At 41.7% G+C, this 19,859-nt stretch overlaps 1 protein-coding gene across 3 annotated transcripts in view; it reads right to left on the minus strand.

The window, feature by feature from the left end:
• LOC126478038 (protein SERAC1) overlaps positions 1 to 17,924 on the minus strand; it is a 136,802-nt gene extending 118,878 nt beyond the window's left edge. For all 3 annotated transcript variants that reach the window (XR_007587437.1, XR_007587436.1, XM_050103668.1), the window contains exon 1: positions 17,823 to 17,924. Coding sequence is in view for 1 of the 3 variants with exons in the window: in XM_050103668.1 (XP_049959625.1) it covers positions 17,823 to 17,863 (41 nt within the window). In the remaining 2 variants the exon portion in view is untranslated. The remainder of the gene's footprint in view (positions 1 to 17,822) is intronic.
• Positions 17,925 to 19,859: the final 1,935 nt, after the last annotated feature.

Below are 19,859 nucleotides of genomic sequence, written 5' to 3' on the forward strand. Positions count from 1 at the left end.
ACTGGTGAAATACTTCTGGCGGCGGCCGGTGTGGCCGAGCAGTTCTAGGCGCTTCAGTCTGGAACCGCGCGACCGCTACGCTCGCAGGTTCGAATCCTGCCTCGGGCATGGATGTGTGTGATGTCCTTAGGTTAGTTAGGTTTAAGTAGTTCTAAGTTCTAAGGGACTGATGACCTCAGATGTTAAGTCCCATAGTGCTCAGAGCCATTTGAACCAAATACTTCTGGCTAAACCACTAAGAATTTTTGTCAGCACATCTCACAAACTTCGCTCTCTCGATCCCACCACATTATAAAGTTTGTTCTGCGTAGTGTTGCAAACTGTAGAATGTATTTATGTGATACCTTTAGTCAGAGTTTATGCGTGGATATGTTGTGTCTGCTTCATGTCTTTGGCTAGGCAAAAGAACAGCTTCACCGGCAAGCAGCAATACACGTATAACACAATAAACACATCGTGTAAGTAATAAAACATACTTGAGCTAGAAAGCGCAAACAACAGAACTGTTTGAAGCCTGGAAGTAAATAGCACAAAATGTAAGTTAGAAATACTGCATTCAAGTGAATATGTGTTTGTCATTCAGGCCATCGGATGTGCCTCAGTAAATTTAAGCGAAAAAAACGTAAACTATAATTTGTTCAATTTCACACAGATACATAAAAAATAAGATGATTGATATAATTTTACTAAATGAGAATTAACAAGCGCTGCGCGGGGTAGCCGTGCGGTCTCGCGCGCCTTGCCGCGGTTCGCGCGGCTCCCCTGTCGGAGTTTCGAGTCCTCCCTCGGGCATGGGTGCGTGTGTCTGCGTGTGGTCCTTATCGTAAGTTAGTTTACGTTAGATTAAGTAGCGTGTAAACCTAGGGACCGATGACCTCAGCAGTTTGGTCCCATAGGAACTTTCCACACATACCCAGATAAACAAGCCACAACTTCAAGGAATATTGGCATGTGTTGAAACGGATCAGGTGCGTGTTTACAAGGAAATAAACAACTGCTGCAAATGGCTCACGCCTGTCAAATTTTACTCGTGTAGTCAGAGAAGGTCCATTTAGCAGAGAGTGTGGTTTAAAGATAGTTAAAGCGTCAGTGAAAGTTACGGAAAATGCTATAGAAACAAACCAACTTCCCACAGCTATAAACACTCAGAAGTAGAAAAAGCATGAGGAATTTTTTTCCTCTCTATGAAAAAAGACTTTGAAAGGTGACCACAGTAAAGGAAATATCGATCGACTGAAGCACGAGAAGAAAATTTCTTTCAGCTAATGTGTCAATCATCGACGTGGTATTAAGGAAGATCTTCCCGAGCGCAGCACAGAATGCATGTGAAACGCGAGAAAACAAGGAAGAAGGAACTAGAAATATCAAAAGTTGCCGTACATCAGGAGAATTTTAAAAATTAACTGCGTAAATCACGTACGAAATGAAAAATAGGAAAGAAAAAAAGTCTGCAGGAAATGCCTACCAACAAGAGACAGAGGTTAGTGGAACTTCCTAGAATGGTACAGGAAGGAGATGAATATGACGAAAGTTGTTGGGTAGACATTGGAATTTGTGAAACAGGTTATGAGGGAAGTTAAATCCACCTGTTGCGCAGAAACTAAGAAATTAAGAGAATATGGGAAGGTATCGAGAACAGGATCAAAAATGGTTCACATGGCTCTGAGCACTATAGGACTTAACTTCTGATGTCATCAGTCCCATAGAACTTAGAACTACTTAAACGTAACTAACCTAAGGACATCACACACATCCATGCCCGAAGCAGGATTCGAACCTGCGGCCGTAGCGGTCGCATGGTTCCAAACTGTAGCGCCTAGAACAGGATCAAATCAGACTAAAGACAGGATAGCCTTGTCTGGTTAGCCGCCGGATCGTAAAATCAGGATGACAATATTTAAACGTCCTCGAATAAATCACTGATGCAGTTTCGCCGAAGTGATACGAACCACAGACGACGGGGCTACGTAAGGTACATTAAAAAAATAAACTACAGTGCCTGATACGCTGTACGGACGGCATTTTACAAGAGGAAATGCGTGGTTCAGGTTCTGACGATTCTAGCATTGACAACGGCGGCGTCAAAGCTTCTTTGGATTTTTACTCAAATAGTTACTCAACCTAGTAACCAACAGTGTTAAATGAATGCATGGACTGCGCCTAATAAACAGCACTCCTGCACATTTCCTAAAATAGGCTGCGTGTTGAAAAATGATCAGGTTACTTCCTGCTCAACATATTAGGCGATCTGCAGGCGCAGTCCCTACGTCCTCATTACACTGATGATGAATGAGTTGCATAACTAATCAGGATAGCAAACGCAATTAGAAGATTGGACTCCATCTCAAATTTCGAAGGCCCAAAGTGCTGAAAACTACACATTTCTAGACAGAGATTCCCTCTCGACCTTATTGGAAAATGGCCAGTTAACTGCTTCCCACAGCATCCTTGTCGCAGTTAGATTTACTGTTCATACACTCCGCGTAGGCGCGTCGTCTCTAGTTTTTTATTTTATTTTTTTATGAGCATTGTATAGGCCATTGAAAGAATAAGATGCATGCAGCAGATGCTGTGTCAGTTTTTAGCCTTAACGCAATGCACTGGTTGTCTACCGTAAAGTCCAACTTCCTGACTCTGGAAACAGAAGTAGAAACAGCAGGAGAAACGTTTCTCTCTCTATGAAACAAGACTTTAAAAGATGACACCTTAAGGTGCATAAAATAGTAGTCTTTTCCTGGCTAGTTCAATTTTTCCCACCTTGTAGTATGGAAAGCCTTGCAGCAAAAGCCTATTGTAGACTAAAACTTTTAAACGGCCACCCATAGAGTTCGAAACCCTCCACTACCCTTCCCATGTTAAAAACACTAATCCGAACTATCCTCCTCTATGGTAGTGTTTCTGGGATATCAGTGTTACCCAAGTTGTATTACACCCTCCAAATCCTGGAATACCATGCACTCTGGCTCCCTTTCTGGATATATTTACCTCCCTCCAAGGTAGATTCCTTACAGTCTTCTCAAACTCTCGCTCCACTTCGCACATACTAAACACCCCTGTGTATCCTACACTAAAAGGATATTCTTGTCCAACAACCGCATCGTTTCCTCTCTAATTTCGATACGTCTTACGCTGCCGCGCATATACCGACGCATCCAAATACAACTACAGTTGCAAAAACATCACATCTTCTTCCAAAGAAACAAACCTCTCCTAGTAGCGTACCGCACACGAGGTCTCCGCCCGCATGCATCTTCTTCCCTTCTCCCTGCAATTCAATCCACCTATCAATTTCCGTGAACGTGCAGAGCTTCTTCTGAGATCCTTCTCCTTTGAAAATGAGAAAAAACGTCAGCTGTGATATTTTTGAATATCATTCGCGAAAATCATCTATTTAATAACTGTAAAATCAAATGTAACTGTTTCATCTTTTTATATGTACTGATCTAAGTATTTTAAAATTATTTGAAAGAAGAGTGGAATGTTTAAACCGCAGAGAGCTCACCTCTCGGCCATACGGGGCGAGTGGGATGAAACAACAATAAAGAACAAAAGGAACAGTACTATTGACTGGTTGTGGGAAGCACATTCTCACCCCACTTGCAAACTTGTTCTTGAAGGACTTTTGCTTTGTGCACCAAGGAATACAACTTTGAAACCTACCTGTTTTTGAAAATACGTTTATGATCTGGACACGTGGAGTAGATCCCGTGAACCGGTTTCTCGAATGTTTTAATTTTCTTTATTCTAGCATTAAGTTTATTGACAGCGATTGAAAGTGATAAGAAACTTCCTTTTACTTGGATGCAGTGATCTACAGAAAGACTGATGGAATCGTGGGATACACAGTTAGTCGGAAACCTACCCATGCTGACAGGCACAAGCAAGAGTTGCCATCTGCCATATTAAGGCAGTGGAGCCCTGACGACCTAGAAATTTTTGTCACTGCAAAATTAACATAGAAGAATATTTTGAGCCTACACAGAACGGATATTCCGATTTCTGAATTAGGTAACTGTAAGCAGCTTATATTGTAAATTACAGTTGCTTAAAGTTTTACTGATGAACCTCAGCCCGGCACCTGGTTTTTGGTGCAACTAGTTTTATGTAATCGTTCCACTTTAATTTGCTCCGATCAGTTACTCTAAATATTTCGTGGTTCTTACTGTTTCCAGTGATTTATCGCAGGTACAGTATTCGAGTAGTAGGGGACTTCCCCCCTGTTTCTGCGATATGCTTTAAATTCCAGATCCCTCTATAAACATTAGGGACTGAGGTGAATGGTGACCCGTCTATCGACTGTAGTGGTTAATCTAGGCAGCCACTTAGGTCCTGTCCGAGAGCAGGCACCATGTTCACCTTTTCCCTCTTCTCCATAATGGCCGTCATCGACAGAAACGCACTACACTCTACACACTTTCATTACAGACCCCTGTACTACACAGTCATATATAATGTACACTAAACAGTTGTTCATACTTGACTCGTAGCAGCCCGAAATAGCAGTAGCTAAGAACCTTCCTTAGACTTTGAGTCACGCGTGACAGCCGAATCTTCAGCCTTTAAAGATACACCTACTCTGCCAGTTCAAAAAGTTTCGATGCTGAATTAATAAAGCCGGACGGAGTGGCCGAGCGGTTCTAGGCGCTACAGTCTGGAACCACGCGACCGCTACGGTCGCAGGTTCGAATTCTGCCACGGGCATGGATGTGTGTGATGTCCTTAGGTTTGTTAGGTTTAAGGAGTTCTAAGTTATAGGGGACTGACGACCTCTTAAATTAAGTCCCATAGTGCTCAGAGCCAATTGAACCATTTTTTGAATTAATAAAACATAGAGAAAAGTTACGATGATGGTTTCGACCGTCAGCTGTTCTGCATAGTCTCCCTCCACTTGGCTGTATGACACGTTAAGCTGTCAGAAAAGTCCTTCTTTCAAGTTGTGCGTCGCATTTACTCCGCCTTTGATCTTGGCAAACCACCAGAGATCCATTCCGCAGTTTGTAATTTTGTGGTAGTTTCGTATTGACAATACCAAACCTCACCACCCTTGATGATTTTTTCCAAGAAAAATTTTCCGCTTTTTCTTTCGAGTGAAGTCGCGACACACGTTTTTGCTCAAGAGTCAGGCTGTGCGGGTCAAACTATGCACACACTTTTCTCTTCATCAAAACATTCTAGAGAATATCTAGAATATTTGTTTCAGAGATGTTCAGTTTGTTGTTCCACTGCGATTTGTTACAGAACAACTTCGACACCCTTCGGCGGCACACCCACTACTTAACGCTGCGTGTTAACAACTGACTGGTCCAATGCACCTCTGTTGTTTACAGTTGTTAGTTCAAACTGCTACTGTAATTACCGCGCCAGGAATAAAATCCGTCTCGGAACTCATTGGACGGACGTTGTAAATCTAGTCGTACAATCTGCTGAAAGTACGTAAGACTTTGGGACCTCTTTAACACGTTCCACAATCTGACAAGCTGCTCTGAATATCTATGTAAAAATTACGTAAGTATAGGAGAAGGCGGTGTTATGACGCCTAAAAATATCGAAGTCTACCGCTTTATTAGCTTGTCGCTTCTGGCATGTAACTTTAATTGAAGTAAAAAAAAAAAGTTTTCGTTACGTAGATCAGTTAACCTAAGAATCGGGTCCTGATTTCTTCAACTAGCCCCTGTAAAGACAATGGACAACGACCATGTCGTTTCATGTGAAAACCAATTTGAAATGTATGGAAACGTTTCCATCGCTAATGTTTTGTAGACGTCATACCTTGAAGTTAACACATACTTTTTAAACGACAAAATAAAATGTATAGTTGCCTCTGAGCTGTGTCAGTCTTTTGTTGTTTCCATACTGGACATGTCACGGGAATGCATTCCATTTTAAACAAAATAATTAAATAATAAATAATGGGTTTCGTTCACTTCGGCTATTGAAAATGGAATCCGTATCCAAATCATGGTTCCGGCCGGAGTGGCCGAGCGGTTCTAGGCGCTACAGTCTGGAACCGCGCGACCGCTACAGTCGCATGTTCGAATCCTGCCTCGGGCATGGATGTGTGTGATGTCCTTAGGTTAGTTAGGTTTAAGTAGTTTTAAGTTCTAGGGGACTGATGACCTCAGAAGTTAAGTCCCATAGTGCTCAGAGCCATTTGAACCATTTGAACCAAATCATGGTAACTATGGAAGTAATAATATGTTTACGCAAATGAAGATAACTAAAATGTTTTATTTCGTACGTAATGTGTGCACAGACAGAGCACGATATTTCCAAAGATGAATCGCTGGGACCCTTTAGCGATTTAAACAGTCTATGTAAGCCACATCTGGTTGCGACTCTTCGAAGTTGCCCACTTTCGACAGCTCAGCACAAAGGACAATTGACTCTCGCCTGCCGCGCGGTGTAGCCGCGTGGTCTCGGGCGTCTTGTCACGGTCCGAGCGGCTTCCCCCCGTCGGAGGTTCGAGTCCTCCCTCGGGCATGGATGTGTTTATCGTCCTTAGTGTAAATTAGTTTATGTTAGGTTAAATAGTGTGTAAGCTTAGGGACCGATGGCTTCAGCAGTTTGGTCCCATAAGACTTTACCACAAATTTCCACCATTTTTGACTCTTGTCTATACAGGGAACGCCCTGTTTGCAAACATTTAATTCACCAAAAGTTCAGGGATCAAACACTTTTTGTTGTGCTGTTGATTTCCAAATCTTACCAATGTGAGGGACAAATTTTAGCTATACTGTTTTCATATTTCATTTTGCTCTTTTATCTTCAACATTCAGTTGTCGATACTGCATAATGGTCGTCAAACTTTACCGGAAGGTATTTTTACTGAATATTCACGCACTGATTTCTTATATTTCTATAGGAACATTAGCTGATGGCGAATGCAGCTCAAAACTTCAACATGGTTGCACGCAGTACATCAAAACCTAAGAGTGGAGGAAGAAAGGGTTTGGTGTTGATCTCTCAGTTGCAAAAGATGCAGCAAAAATTCGACCTTCAAATTGTCTAAGGAACCATCGCAGCATTCGTCTGGTTGGGGAATCTCAATCAGTTTGGCCACGTAAACATCTGTTTTCAGCTGTGGACTACGGGACCAGTCTCTTAGCCGCTGACCCTCCTCGCTCGTTTCCAAAACCCAGGGCGCCTCACCTTATTTTACAGAATCTCGCTTCCATGTTGCATACTCAGTTTACTGCATATTCACGACATCCACAACCTTCATTTTGATGTGCAAAGTTTCGGCAAAACGTTTCCCACTCCTGATGGAGCAGTGTGTATAATATAATGCATTTGGCGTTCTACGCTACTTGAAATGTCAACTGCTTCCAACAAAATTATTTATCTCATCCTTCATACCACTGATACAAAACGAATGAGGAGAAATCTGTCGACTCTGACGCCCAGGAAATAAGACTGAAACGATCGGAAAATAAAGAATGTACATTTTTAACCTGTAGTCATGAACTTTGCTCAAGAGCCAATACTGACATTGTGGGGCGGCACGCAGGGCCGCATATGTTCCGATCCTATTATTAAATGGTAACGAACATAAAGTAGTATGTTGTGAGCTCCCAGGAGGCTCGCTACAGCGTCTGGCATCTGCAAGTGCGGGAATTTATAAATCAAAGGATTATTGATCGATGGATCGGTTGCACTGGACCAAATGATTCATCCTTACATTACTTGCCTCCAAGGTCATCAGACCTGACTGTATGTGACGGGGGTTTATAAAAGACTCTCTGTTTATGTCTCTCCGTTACCAACAACAATGAATCTGAGAAATCGCATAACAGCAGCTGTGGAAGCTGTAACTCAGACATGCACGCTGCAGTGTGGTAACAATTTGAATACCAGACAGATATATGCCGTGTATCCCAAGGGGGGCCTATTGAACACGTATGAAAAGGTAAGAAAAACATCTTTTTGAGTTTCCCGTTCGTCAAAAAACAAAATTCATCGTATATGATTATTAGTTTCAGAAATATAGACGTGCCAAATCGGATGATTCTTTCTGATATACCTTGTATTATGTTTTTATTAGTGTTTGATATATATTTTCGCTCACTTTGCAGAGCCTATTTTATTCTCTCCTCCCTAAATACTCGTTTCATGTTGTTTTTGGGCACACCCCATTTTTAACACTTAGACGAATGCTTCTAGCGGGTTTTAATTTGTCAGTGACGTGAACGACGAGGGAGGCTTCAGGAAGCGTAAATTAGCGTTGTATACACAATTTATTTAAATACATAATGTACAGGGCTATTCTAATCCACATAACAATATTTACTATGGCAGTGTAAAAAACTTGTGAAATACTTCCTTTCTAAAACTTGTTCAGGTCACCTGAGGACGTGCCTAAATTGACGTGAAATCAGTCGTCGTTTTAATAATAAAAAAAAAAAAACTTTCTGCAGCCAGAGAGATGGTTTTTGCCTTCCTACATAAGATACGTGAAATGCAAAAAATCTGAATGATGACTACGGGGAGAACTAATACAACGGTGTAGTTGTATTTCTAATAAATTTGCTTCAATTACTCCACTGTTTTATTAACAGTCTAAATTTCCGCACAACCTTCTCATAAACAGAATATTTAGATGAATTTTACCTATTTTCTTAACTTAACGGCAGTAAGCAAAAACATCCAAATCATTGGACAGCGAAGAGAAGAATAAGGTAGAAAACGGGCGCAGGAAGCGTGATGCGATCGAAGCGTATTTCGTACGACTGCAACGTCTGCCAGTTGAACTCGTCCTCCTCTTCATTCCATCGGCGATCGAACTGCACGCGAAGATCGTGTAACAGTGGCGTGTGGGGTGTTCTCAATAGGGGCTGGATTATACTGCCTACAATAGACTATATTGCTCTAAGTTTACCACGTAGTGGCTGCCGACTCACGTTCCCTGTCGTAATCCCTCAATGTGACTCGGCTGGGCTTCGCTACTGAAAAGCTGACCGTTAAAGCGAGTGTATGCGTACTTCAAGTTCTGAATATGTGTACGTGTGTGTGTGTGTGTGTGTGTGTGTGTGTGTGTAGATCTTGCAACTGTACTTTCAGTGGAAGATATCAAACTGAAAACTTTCCTACCCATTCAGGTCAAAAGCGTCCATTATGCTTGTTCTCAAGTGACTTTAGCTTTCGAAGTTAATTACATGTTCGTTGGTAAAATAATTTTAATTTTTTTAATTACAAATGGTTGCTGGTATTTTCCTTGGTCGTTATCTCTGGGTAACTGAGACTTGCTTACTGAGCATGCCACACTAAATCTTTCCTTTCAAAAGCCTTCATTAGAAGAGAATTACTGTTTTCCTGCACTTTTGCAATCTATTGGAAGATTCTATTTGCAGTTCATATCTTGCAACTCATAAGAACATTTAATTTAACACCACTTCTTACAATTTCTTCTTCGTGATATTCTATCTATTTAATTTTTGGATCTCCTGAAGCTTCTTATATTGATGACAACAAAAAGAGTCCATGTTATTTTATTTGGGCAATAGAAAAAAAGTTTTTAGTGGTTTTGATCTATTACAAATTCTCTTATTTACTCTGTCACAGTTGTAACTACTCAGGCTGACTGACTGCCTTACGAATTTTTTTCAGCCACAAATCGCCACAGCAAGTAGCTATGGCGCACTTGTGCCGCTCTGGCCAGGTTCATGATGTCTCGTTCTAAGGTGGTAACAGATCCGAAGTATAAAAACATACAATACAGTTTGTATAAAAAATAATAAACTGAAATTCTTGTCTGGTTTTGTCTTTCTGTTGTGGAAAAGTTATGCACCGTTGTAGAACCGCTTCTCATTGGCGCTCCATTGTTGTCAGAAGCGTTTTCGTCTCACAACAGTCCACTACGTCCCATGCTCCTCAACTGCAGTAATAAGACGTCTGTCGCTTGGGGCCGTATAGTACAATTAAGGTCTACTTCCTTTCCACTTTCACACTACAGACAGTCCCTTCATCCGAATCGGTGCACATGGTTTCTTGTAGCACTTAACAGTTACGCTTCTGGCGTAGCATCGTCACACAGAACGTACTAAGCGTAACTTGGGGCGTCGACTTCCTACTTCTGATTGGTAGCACCCAGCAGCGATCGGAGACTTCGCGCCATGCCTTACTTTGACAACTGTACTGCGTACTATTCGCTGGAGTTAGGCTGTATTGTCGCTGAGCTGTGCAGTCGCTGAGGAGTGTATTGTTGCGCTATTATCTTCGCGATTGTTTCTAAAATGAATGGTTTCGATAACACGAAGTATTTAACTAATCATTACCTCCATCGTGCACATTACTGTTTCGTGGAAAATCGAAAACAGTGGTTCGTGGTGCCTACTTGATGTTCCATATCGCACACCTTACTTCGCCCCGCACGAAACCCTCGCTCTCCCCCTCACCGCAAGGGCCACTCACAGCGCGCCAAGTTCCAGTTCGCGAGTGGTACAACAGAAGGTTTGTTTATAGTGCTGTCACTCTGGACGCAGGCATACAGCCTACTATACTACCGCTACCTGGCAGTCTTGCCAACTCTCCAAAACGAAATAAGCCATAAAAAGGCTGATGTATAATTGTGTAGTTTTATTTTTGCAATATTATGGTGCGTAAGGTATTTAAAGGGCGGAGGTGCGTATAAGAAAATGCAGTAAGGTAAATATAGTTAGAGAAGTCCAACTTTCTGCAGAACAATTGGATCAAATTTTATACACAAACAAGCAAAATGTAGTGTTATTATTTCGATGAGAAATTTTTTTTACTTCGGAAAGTCTTGAAAAATAATTTACTCACATTTACTAATATCAGGTATGTGCATTAAAACAACTTCAGGGAATACCTGTTCCGCAGGATTTTGCATCGTATCTTCAATGCGCCAACGACGTTACATTGTAATGGCTTTAATAGCGGCAGAAGAAATGCGTAGATATTCAAAAACGTAAAACTTCCAGAAAGCACCAAAGAATAAAAATTTAGAGGCGGAGGAAGATAAGGTAAAACGTGTGAATTACTGTATTTGGCTATGTCAAACAACTGAATGTGGAATGTTGGATCCGCTGCTGAATCTTATGAGTGATGAAGCCTGTGTCCATCTGACAGGACATGTGAATTCCCAGAACAGCAGATACTGGTCAACAATCAATCCCTATACTATTAATGAGGAACCTCTTCACGGTGAAAAAAAAGGGAAACGTGGGGTGCTGTGTCAGCAAGTCAAATTGATGGCGCCATATTTTTTGAAACCACAGTAAGCACTGCTGTGTGTATGTGAATCTTAGTGGAATTTTACGCACATTGACCCTCCATGAACGTACGTATAGTGGACGGGGCGATCTGTCACACTTCACGTGAGTCAATCTCTCGAATTCATGAAAGATTCACAGAAGAAACGACTGTCAGTTAAGGAGTTTGGCCGCTTATTCGCGGTACCTAACCACTTCTCACTTTTATCTGTGGGACAATCTAAAGGAAAAGTGTATGCAAATAACTCAGTAACGTTAGGAGACCTGAAGAACAAAATCAGTACAGTAATGAAATTTTGAAAACTGATGAGGCAGAGTTGCGCAAAGTGTATATTAACATATTAGGGCCCTCGCAAAAGTGTATTGAAGAAAAAGGAGATCATTTTCAGCACCTAATGCAATGTAAAAGACAAGACCAATTCAATAAATATAGACCTCTGCATTAGGTTATTTGTTATTTCTTTACTATCTAATTCTTACATGTTTGTCTGTTTGCTGTTGTATCTGCTCGTGGTGGGCAACATTTCTTGCTTAATTGGCAAGCAGTCTGTACTGGGGGCCGGTTTTTCGTGTGCCAAACTATACTATCGTGGCTGTGAGTTTCACTATTGATCGTAGAGTCTGCCTCATTATTAAACTCAAATTTATTGACATGTTGTTGTTGTTGTGGTCTTCAGTCCTGAGACTGGTTTGATGCAGCTCTCCATGCTACTCTATCCTGTGCAAGCTTCTTCATCTCACAGTACCCACTGCAACCTACATCCTTCTGAATCTGCTTAGTGTATTCATCTCTTGGTCTCCCTCTACGATTTTTACCCTCCACGCTGCCCTCCAATGCTAAATTTGTGATCCCTTGATGACTCAAAACATGTCCTACCAACCGATCCCTTCTTCTAGTCAAGTTGTGCCACAAACTTCTCTTCTCCCCAATCCTATTCAATACCTCTTCATTAGTTACGTGATCTACCCACCTTATCTTCAACATTCTTCTGTAGCACCACATTTCGAAAGCTCCTATTCTCTTCTTGTCCAAACTGGTTATCGTCCATGTTTCACTTCCATACATGGCTACACTCCATACAAATACTTTCAGAAACGACTTCCTGATACTAAAATCTATACTCGATGTTAACAAATTTCTCTTCTTCAGAAACGATTTCTTCGCCATTGCCGGTCTACATTTTATATCCTCTCTACTTCGACCATCATCAGTTGTTTTGCTCCCTAAATAGCGAAACTCCTTTACTACTTTAAGTGTCTCATTTCCTAATCTAATCCCCTCAGCATCACTAGACTTAATTCGACTACATTCCATTATCCTCGTTTTGCTTTTGTTGATGTTCATCTTATATCCTCCTTTCAAGACACTGTCCATTCCGTTCAACTGCTCTTCCAAGTCCTTTGCTGTCTCTGACAGAATTACAATGTCATCGGCGAACCTCAAAGTTTTTACTTCTTCTCCATGAATTTTAATACCTACTCCGAATTTTTCTTTTGTTTCCTTTACTGCTTGGTCAATATACAGATTGAATAACATCGGGGAGAGGCTACAACCCTGTCTCACTCCTTTCCCAACCACTGCTTCCCTTTCATGCCCCTCGACTCTTATAACTGCCATCTGGTTTCTGTACAAATTGTAAATAGCCTTTTGCTCCCTGTATTTTACCCCTGCCACCTTCAGAATTTGAAAGAGAGTATTCCAGTTAACGTTGTCAAAAGCTTTCTCTAAGTCTACAATTGCTAGAAACGTAGGTTTGCCTTTTCTTAATCTTTCTTCTAAGATAAGTCGTAAGGTTAGTATTGCCTCACGTGATCCAACATTTCTACGGAATCCAAACCGATCTTCCCCGAGGTCCGCTTCTACCAGTTTTTCCATTCGTCTGTAAAGAATTCGCGTTAGTATTTTGCAGCTGTGACTTATTAAACTGATAGTTCGGTAATTTTCACATCTGTCAACACTGCTTTCTTTGGGATTGGAATTATTATATTCTTCTTTAAGTCTGCTCTAGATTTTTAGCATCGCTAATATTATCGGCACGCAGGCCTGTCATTTGCCCGCCGTTGCAGCAGCTCACTTGTGCAGAATGCCTCAGAATTGATTTCTTATTTCAGATCACACTAAAGAGGAAAATGTGTCGCATTATTCACTGATAAGTGTTAGAATTTGAGACACAACAGAATTTCTCGACACTCTCCGTAGTTCTGTGCCAAATAATAAAACGTCGCGAGAGACCGTTTGGTGAGAGTGTATCGATTTTTTTCCGAAGATTTGTTGAAAATGTAGAGGAAAGCATCCCGCTCGACAACTGCTGCACAGCGTAACATAGTGGACAAGAACCTGTAAATAAAAATGTTAATGTCGTGTGACTAGAGCCTCCCGTCGGGTAGACCGTTCGCCAGGTGCAAGTATTTCGATTTGACGCCACTTCGGCGACTTGCGCGTATATGGGGATGAAATGATGATGATAACACCCAGTCCCTGAGAGGAGAAAATCTCCGACCCAGCCAGCCGGGCTTTTAGGATTGACATTCTGTCGCACTGACCACTCAGCTACAGGCTGCGGACACCTGTAAATAAAACTCTTGTACCAATTCGTAATACTGGGAATTTGGTTTAAAAAATACAGTTTATTCTTCAAACATTCGGAATTACACACAATTTTGTGTCAGTGAGTTATTATTTCCATTATTTTGAAAATACTGCCCAACCGTACACAGATAATCCTAAAAAGCACTGTTTTTAATTCAGAACCGCTAGTGATAAATGTTATCCCGTAAAAATAGGTTGGGCGATGCAGGGAACCAACCCGGGTTCCGTAACATGTGCTGTATGGATAAATGACGACGTTTGGTTCGTTATCAGCGCCCGTACAAATGCCCAACCTTTGCTCAGTCCAAACTCGCCACTTTCATGAATGATGAGGACAACACACCCACCCACTCCTCTCCAGGCAGGTGAAAATCCCTGGCCCCGCCGGGAATCGAACCCGGGACCCCATGCTCGGGAAGCGAGAACACGACCGCGAGGCCACGAGCTGCGGACGCTGTATGGATAAATCGCCTCTTCTTCACGAGAAACTTAACATATTTTGTGGTCAGACGTACGTACTCACAACTACAGAGAATATTCAACAACTTTGTCTTCCACTGTTTTCTTCTTATTTTGTATAAGACGAGCGGCTAATAAGCTTATCTTTTCATGATTACTTTTCCCCGGTCCGCACGTGCACGCAAATGGAGAGGAAGCGACCTTTAACGAAACACTATTTCCTCTATCAGACTCTATAGAGTTCCTATACTAGTTTAGTTGCGATATTTGGCATCGATGCCAACATACGAAATGGTGAAAAAACCTGTATAATATCGGAGCAAAAGTATCAATACTGACATCAAAGCAAAGTACTATGTTACGTAAATTTTTTTAAATAATATGATTTCTTCGGCTGCAATATTTTATTCTTTTGGTTTGATGCGACGTGTTTCGAAGTTACAACTTTATTCTCAAAGGCTACAATAACGTTTTTAGGCGTGACGTCTGCTTCAGTTTATAGGCTTCATTTGGGCGCGAAATGTTAATCTTCTGCATCGATGAAAAATTTCCACATTTGCATTTACACTTTAAATAATACAACGTCGTGGTTAGCTGAAACTAAAAGTTGAAGCAGATGTAACGACAAAAAAAAGTTTGTGTAGTCATTGAGACTGGAATTGAAGCTCCGGATCGCGTTGGACTGAATCGGCAAAATAAAATATTGAGTCTGAAGAAAACGTAAGTTGAGACTGTCTTTAACAAAATGTCTTTCAATCTAGTATTGATTGGGTACGTATCGTTAAGCTTTCTTGGACGCAAAAGCACTAATTTAGAACACAAGATGAAATGTGGAGTTCATGCTACGTTTTTATAAACCAACTTGAATGTAAAATGAAACACAAACGTAAGGATCAAAGGACAAAAATTGCAAACGCATAAAAAATATAGCCCTTAGCGTCGATTTTATGCTATCTGTACGTTGCATTGTTACAGTGAATCATTACTGACAAAACCATTCAATTATAACATGCTTTAATAAGACATAAGCACTGATTTTGAATACAAGGCAAAATACGGGTCTGTTGTATATTTTCGTGCACCAACTCGAGTGTTACATTATTACTAGATGACTTTTATGGCGTAGTGCGAGCATACATAATGTTTCTGGTATACGCTGCTGAAATCTAATATATTTATGATAAACTGTATACTATGTAATGTAATTTTTACTAGTGTACTTGTCTTTACTGCGTGCTGTGTAAATACTGATTAAATTTTTATTCTCATTAAATTAATAGCAAGAGGTTATTGTTTTTCCCAACACCATTCGATATTTCCGATACAAATACTCTTATATTTGTACGATACTATGATATTATCGAATGTTTGTTATTGATACCGACGCCATTTTTCTAGAAACAAAAGCATCGATAGTTATTTAAGTCAGTAATATCGGAGTATCCCTACTGTAGTCCCAAACACGTATTGTTACTAAATTCCCTAGAGAGATTTTAAATTTCGCTTACCAATTCCTAGGACGATTAGGCTCGCTGATAGCTTGAAAAGGACCACACGCCCGCTATATTGACCCAGTAACGAAACTGTGTGAGCGACGTGCCGCAGAGACCAGTTTACGAAAAAAGTAAAAGATAGGATGCACAAAAGAACAAATCAATATCGCTGACGACAGACTGTTGTCGCGTATTGGATGATAGTCGAACCACAAACCTTATGATGGTCCTCGAGGAACAGAAGTCTCTCTCAAAGAACACACGTGTCTCTCAAACAGTCAGCCCGGTTTCAGGAAAAATCACGTAAAACACGGCTTGGTTTGTTCATAAATCCAGATGGATAATAAACCGAGGCGGCACGCCACATTGTTAAATTTAAACATTCGTTGTTACACGGTATTGCTAGCGTACATTACACGTTTTCAATCGCTCTGTACCCATAGCGTAATGCGGGGCAAAGGAGATACGGTCAAAAATACATTTATTCTACCGAAACATGCACTAGAAATATTGCGTAAAATCGACTACAGAATATCTTACAGAAGCCTCTTCAGAGACATTGGGGTTATTAGGCTCACGTGTCAATAAATTTGAGTTTAATAATGAGGCAGACTCTACGATCCCCCCATGAACCATGGACCTTGCCGTTGGTGGGGAGGCTTGCGTGCCTCAGCGATACAGATGGCCGTACCGTAGGTGCAACCACAACGGAGGGGTATTTGTTGAGAGGCCAGACAAACGTGTGGTTCCTGAAGAGGGGCAGCAGCCTTTTCAGTAGTTGCAGGGGCAACAGTCTGGATGATTGACTGATCTGGCCTTGTAACATTAACCAAAACGGCCTTGCTGTGCTGGTACTGCGAACGGCTAAAAGCAAGGGGAAACTACAGCCGCAATTTTTCCCGAGGACATGCAGCTTTACTGGAAGGAGTATATAGAGGGTTTATACAAGGGCGATGTACTTGAGGACAATATTATGGAAATGGAAGAGGATGTAGATGAAGATGAAATGGGAAATAAGATACTGCGTGAAGAGTTTGACAGAGCACTGAAAGACCTGAGTCGAAACAAGGCCCCGGGAGTAGACAACATTCCATTAGAACTACTGATGGCCTTGGGAGAGCCAGTCATGACAAAACTCTACCATCTGGTGAGCAACATGTATGAGACAGGCGCAGCGGCTTATCTTTCCATTTACTAAAAACAAGGCTAAGATCACTCTTGTCACTAATACGTCCTAAGTAGGAACTTGTGCAGAAATTTTATTTCAGTTTCACGTTGGAGAGTCTTATTGTTAGTAAACGTTTTTCTTGCTATGTGAATGGAGCTAATAAGAGTCGACTACGACGGGTCGTTTTAGTGTCATGAGTAATGTTGATTATTTCCTCGGATAGCAGTTCAGTCAAGAATTATGGGTTCTGTTAGGCTTAAAGTAGTGAAACACAGTTTTAATGGACGTTACCTTCACATATTATGCATGTTATAATCTATTACAATGTAAGAGTACGTATTGGCCCACATTTATTTAATGCTGTCGCTCGCGCAGCCTTAAACCGCCGTTATGTACAGCCAGTTACTTTCTTACTAAATTTTTTCTGGGTGCACTGCCACATCATCTTATAAAATACTTAGAATACTACAACATCGGCCGGAGTGGCCGAGCAGTTCTAGGCGCTGCAGTCTGGAACCGCGCGACCGCTGCGCTCGCAGGTTCGAATCCCGCCTCGGGCATGGATGTGTGTGATGTCCTTAGGTTAGTTAGGTGTAAGTAGTTCTAAGTTATAGGGGACTGATGACCTCAGAAGTTAAGTGCCATAGTGCTCAGAGCCATTTGAACTACAATAACAGATGTTTCGGCTGTGTTGCTCCCGCCTTCCTCAGGGAACAGACTGATTAGATTGGGAGTGAATTCCTCAATACATCTTCTGCCTCCGTTAGAAATGCAATATGTTGATGCAGCCCCTCCCCAGATAATTATTTTAGATCCAGAAGGATCTGAATGAGATTGACAACGGCTTAGTTATTTATACCAGCTACGTGCATGTAATTACTCACTCGTCGCCGTCAGCATCGGCGGCCCGCGCCTCTCCAGCCATCGCCGATGGCGGAGCACCGTCGCCGTTGCCTCGCGTCGCCCACTGACAGCCGTCCGGTCCGCCACTGCCGCCTGTTAAAAGGAGTTGCGCGCAGACGCTGCTGCGGTGCTGCCAACTTCCGCTCGCCAAATTCAGACCTCACGCTGCAAGACCGGGTAGATTCCCGTCGCCGAAATCATGGAATACTGTTGCGGCCAGTTTTCCCTGACGTGGCAAAAGTCATCGGCTACCTCCTAATATCGTGTCGAACCTCCATTTGCTCGACGTAGTGTAGCCGCTCGTCGTGGCATGGACTGAACAAGTCGTTGAAAGTCCCGTGCAGAAATATTCAGCCATGCTGCCTCTACAGCCGTCCTTAGTTACGTAAGTGTTACAGGTACCGGATTTTGTGCGGAAGTTGACCTCTTTATTATGTCCCATAAATGTTCGATGGGATTCATGTCCCTCGAATTGTTCAGAACGTTCTTCAAATCAATCGCGAACAAATGCGGCTAGATGACAAGGTGCACTGTCATCCATAAAAATTCCATCGTTGAATGCCTGCCAATGGTCTCCAAATAGCCATTTCCAACCAATGATCGGTTCTGTTGGACTGGAGAACCCGGTCCATTCCACATAAACGCAGCCCACACCATTTTGGAGCCATCAGCAACTTGCACAGTGCCTTGTTGACAACTTGAGTGCATGGCTTCGTGGGGTATGGGCCACACTTGAAATCTATCATCAGCTCTTACCAACTGAAATCGGGACTCATCTGACCAGTTCATAGTTTTGCAGTCGTCTAGGTCCAAATTTAATATTTTCGGTACACTCTTGACTCACAAGGGGAGATCACGGCGTTTGGAACCCGAATTTACTGCAAACTTCGTACACTCGTAGTGCTCCATGAGGACAACAAAATGTGTGAGCAGTAGCGCGCACTTCTCAAGCGTTATTGAGAAAATCGCAAGATAATTTCGGTCGTCGAATATATAGCTGTGCATGGCCATTTTTAACATGAAGCAGCGGCAAGCGAGTGGTTAGCTTTCAAGCCACGTAATCGCTGGATCGAGTCCAGTTCGTCAGTTTTTTTATTTCTAACACAGTCATTTTCTTTACTATTTATATTACAATTGATATAATGGGAAAATACGTGTAATCGGATGAACTTTTATTCAATTTACAACGTTATTTGGCAGTCTACAAATTTTTAGTTCAAATGTGTGTGAAATCGTATGGGACTTAACTGCTAAGGTCATCAGTCCCTAAGCTTACACACTACTTAACCTAAATTATCCTAAGGACAAACACACACACCCATGCCCGAGGGACGACTCGAACCTCCGCCGGGACCAGCCGCACAGTCCATGACTGCAGCGCCCTAGACCGCTCGGCTAATCACGCGCGGCAAATTTTTAGTATCACGAATAATGTAATATTCATAACTATCGACTAGTAAACGACCAAACGCATAAAGTGATACTGAAAATGTATGCTTGTCCGTGATTTGATAAATCCCTTATACCTGGAAGGAGTCCGACCGACTTGTTACCTCCAAGTTTTGACCGGCACAGACGGCTTTCGAAAGATGTACATTTAATCGTCGCATTCGACATTACGAGCACAAGTTACAGGATGGTATTTTTCGTAAAAACATGGAAAACATAAAGTTAAACGGCACCAGCTGCATTGAATAAATGCTATGTTTCCGCATACGCAAGGTCTTTAGAGGTTTTCCGTGGAAAAAGAAACATCGTTAACATTTTCAAAAACCTCTCTTTCTGACGATAATTTGGAAGCAAACCATGCATAATGTAGCATTTCCTTAAATATCGGCGCTGATAATTGGTCATGCAGTATCGACTGTATTTTAATAGCGTCTTCACAAGAAGCAATTTCTCGTTCGCTTTCGATTAAATACGAACAATATTTGAAGACACGGACAAGCATACATTTTCATTATCACTATACGCGTTTGGTCGTTTACCAGTCGATAGTTATGAATATTATATTATTC

Source organism: Schistocerca serialis, chromosome 1 (genome assembly GCF_023864345.2).
Source record: "Schistocerca serialis cubense isolate TAMUIC-IGC-003099 chromosome 1, iqSchSeri2.2, whole genome shotgun sequence".
NCBI classification, from domain to species: Eukaryota; Metazoa; Arthropoda; class Insecta; order Orthoptera; family Acrididae; genus Schistocerca; species Schistocerca serialis.